Source organism: Elephantulus edwardii, unplaced genomic scaffold, assembly GCF_000299155.1.
Source record: "Elephantulus edwardii isolate Elephantulus edwardi_28Jun2011 unplaced genomic scaffold, EleEdw1.0 scaffold00044, whole genome shotgun sequence".
Taxonomy (NCBI): domain Eukaryota; kingdom Metazoa; phylum Chordata; class Mammalia; order Macroscelidea; family Macroscelididae; genus Elephantulus; species Elephantulus edwardii.
The window spans coordinates 1,977,296-1,980,552 of NW_006399794.1; the positions used below are offsets into that span (position 1 = coordinate 1,977,296).

At 43.5% G+C, this 3,257-nt stretch overlaps 1 protein-coding gene across 2 annotated transcripts in view; it reads left to right on the forward strand.

Annotated features, from left to right (window-relative positions):
- The window catches only part of DKK3 (dickkopf WNT signaling pathway inhibitor 3), a 54,040-nt gene that overhangs the window by 9,227 nt on the left and 41,556 nt on the right, over positions 1–3,257 (forward strand). For both annotated transcript variants that reach the window (XM_006885408.1, XM_006885409.1), the window contains exon 2: positions 2,857–2,994. In XM_006885408.1, the coding sequence (XP_006885470.1) occupies positions 2,857–2,994 (138 nt within the window). The remainder of the gene's footprint in view (positions 1–2,856; positions 2,995–3,257) is intronic.

The following is a 3,257-nucleotide window of genomic DNA, read 5'->3' on the forward strand; positions in this document are numbered from 1 at the left end:
CTGTAGGTTTCAGGGTGAAGATCTTCTCTCACTACTCTAGTTCATGACACAACTTCTGTTTCTAGTCAGCTGTAGACAAAGGTGGGTCAAGTTGTCTCCTGTCCAATAATCAGGGCTGGGGACAGAGCAATAACTGTAAGGGGAAGTTGGGTGCAGCAGCAAGCTGACTAATATATCTGGTGTATATGTCATCTGCTGAGGCTCTGGGACTGGGCTTCTGAGTAGGCCCAGAAATCTGATGCTCCTGAAGGAGATGTGTGAGAAAAGCCAGAAAGGGTGTGGCCCTAGAAATTGGTCAACACTCTACAAGGATCCCTCAGTAGGGATGGGATGGTGGAGGAGACATATTTCTGACCGTACTCTAAAGGGAATTAGTGCTCTAAGTGAAGGAACTCGAGTGGCCTAGTTGGTAAGAAGCTGTGCTACATGCCAAAGGCACATACAGAGGTCAAATGCACCAGGTGCTCTATGGAAGAAGGGTGGGCAATCTCCTCCCATGCAATTTACTGCCTCTGAAAACCCAGTGGAGGCTCAACTCAGTGGCAAACAAAACCAATAACAACTCCAATGGGGAAGAGCTTCTCTTAATTTGGACTCCTAACTCTTACTGGACCCAGAAACAAGGATTTGTCAGATGATCCCAGGAAACCCTAGGAAAAAAATTGGAGAGATGAGATAGATAAGAAGAAAGGCAAAAAGGGTGTGATAATTAGTTGATTACTACTATGGGCAACTAGGGCTTATTCCTACTGGGGGCCCTTGGAGAGAGACTGTAGATTCTCCCGGCCTCAGACTTGTCCTGGGAAAGAGGAAGCCAAGTGGCCTGCCCCTCACTAGCTAAAGATTGTTCCTCAGGGGTCAGCTCCCTAGTGTTTGTGGACGAAGCACATATCTGCAGATGCCCTCAGAGAGGTGAAATTGATTGTATGGGAATTGAATACAGGTAGGCTACAGGGAAATAGCCTTGTTGACACAGTTGTTAAGTGCTTGGCTGCTGATTGAAAGGTCAGCAGTTCAAACCTATGAGCCACTTGGTGGGCAAAAGATGTGGCTGTCTGCTTCTGTAAAAGTGGCCTCTGTGGGCAATTCTGCTGTGCCCTATGGAGTCCTATAAAGTTGTTATGAATTAGCAATGAGTCGGATACAGACAGTTTCTATAAAGGTCCAAGGCTGTCCATGTTGTTGTTAGGTGCCATTGGGTCAGTTCCAACTCACATTGACCTTTTTTACAAAAGGAAAGTCTGCCCAAGCCTCACGTCTCTGCTAGGCCTACACCTGTCATTGTAGTCACTGAGCCAGGCCAGCTCATTGTGGGGTTTCCTCTCTTTCACTGACCCTCTACTTTCCAAGCATGGTGTTCTTTTACAGGGACTGAAACCTCCAGATAACAAGCCCAAAGTATATTGGAGGATGTCTCAGCATCCTTGCTTTTCAGGAGCACTCTGGCTTCTCTTGGTACAAAACAGATTTGTTTTACTTTTGGCATTCAAGTTCCAGCTCCACACTCCCTCTCTGGGAGTCTTGGAAAGTTATCAGTTTCTCCATTTGTAAAATAGCGACCTTAACACTCACCTCATAGGGAGTCTCTGGTGCTGTGGTCCATGGGGATTACATTGCTAACCTAAAGGCCTGTCCGGTGATTTAAATCCACCATTAGCTCCAAGGGAGAAAGGTGGGCCATCTCCTCTCACACGATCCACAGCTGCAGGGTCAGCTGTGAGTTGGTTCAGACTAAGTGGAAATGACTGACTGACCTAGGGATTCTGTAAGATTTATGGGGCATCACTTTGACGATGTAGTATGTGAAGTGTGGAAGTGCAAATCCAATGATTGTCAGTTGGAACTCCCCGGCTACTCCATGGGACAGAGGTGAGGCAGTCTCTTCTCATGAAGATTCACTGCCTTGAAGGGTTGCTGTGTGTCAGGATCAACTCAATGGCAGTGATTTTTTTAAATAGATAAGTAAAAGAGTCCTGGTGGTACAGTGGTTAATTACTTGGCTTTTAACTGAAAGGTTAAAGGTTTAAACCCACTGGCCACTCTGCTGAAGAAATATTGACAGTTTGCATCCATCAAGAGTGCCTGGGGGAGGTGGGGGAAGGGGTGGGCAGGGAGAAAAGTGCAACAATGAATGAATGGAAATCCAAAGTCTCTGTACATTTTCATTAAAATTAATAATAATAAAAACCCCCAAATTAAACAAAACACAAACCCCAGAAAACAGATAAGCAAACAAAATGTTGTGTAATTTGATGGGTGGAGAGAGGGGAGGGTGAAAGAAATGGGAAAGATTCGATGTGAAAAACAATGTATATGAACTTTGTAAATAAACAAATATAAATTTATTTAAAAAAAAAAAAGATTGCCTGAAACCAAATCCCACTTGTACTGAATCAATTGCACTCAGAGTGCCCTTTGTCTGGTTCGATTCCACTCATGGCGCCCATAGCTTGGTTTCTGAGACAGTGAGTCTGTACAGAAAAAGATTGTCCATCTTTCTCCCACTAGGTGACTTTTGGGTCCAAACTGTGCATCTTCTGGTTAGCAGCTTAGCACTTACCAAGCTACACTGTCAGGGCTCCTTCAGGAAAGACTGATGACTCTGGAACACCTCTGTCTAACAGAGTCCCTGTCAGGTGGAATTGGCTTGGTGACAATGAGTAATATATGCAAAACATTCAGTAAAATGTCTTATAAAGACTGAGTGCTCATTTACCCTCACTTGCCATTATCACCATTATTAAAAATTGCAAAAGAGGAAAAGGGGGGCTTTTTTAATTCTCATGGTCTCTGATTTGTGATAAGAGAGGATTGTATAGAGGAATGTATTACTCATTAAATTCATTGGTTTGATAGATGGAGGCAGAAGAAGCTGCTGCTAAAACATCCTCAGAAGTGAACTTGGAAAATTTACCTCCTAGCTACCACAATGAGACCAACACAGACACCAAGGTTGGAAATAATACCATCCACGTACACCGAGAAATTCACAAGGTAAGGGCGCTCATGGCCAGTACTTCCTCCTTTCTGCAGTATCTGGATCCCTTAGAGAACTCTGGGCTTGTTGAGCTATTTTATATGTAAAGCAAACATATAAATGAAGACGATAAAATGCAGATTAAAAGGCAGAGCAAGGGAGGGAGCTGATTAAAGGAAAGAGATATGTATAGAGAACCTAAATTGCTTTTGCATTTAAGTAGTAAATTTAATTCTAGACTTTTTTGCCAGACCAATTATAAGGAGAAGTTCAAGGATTT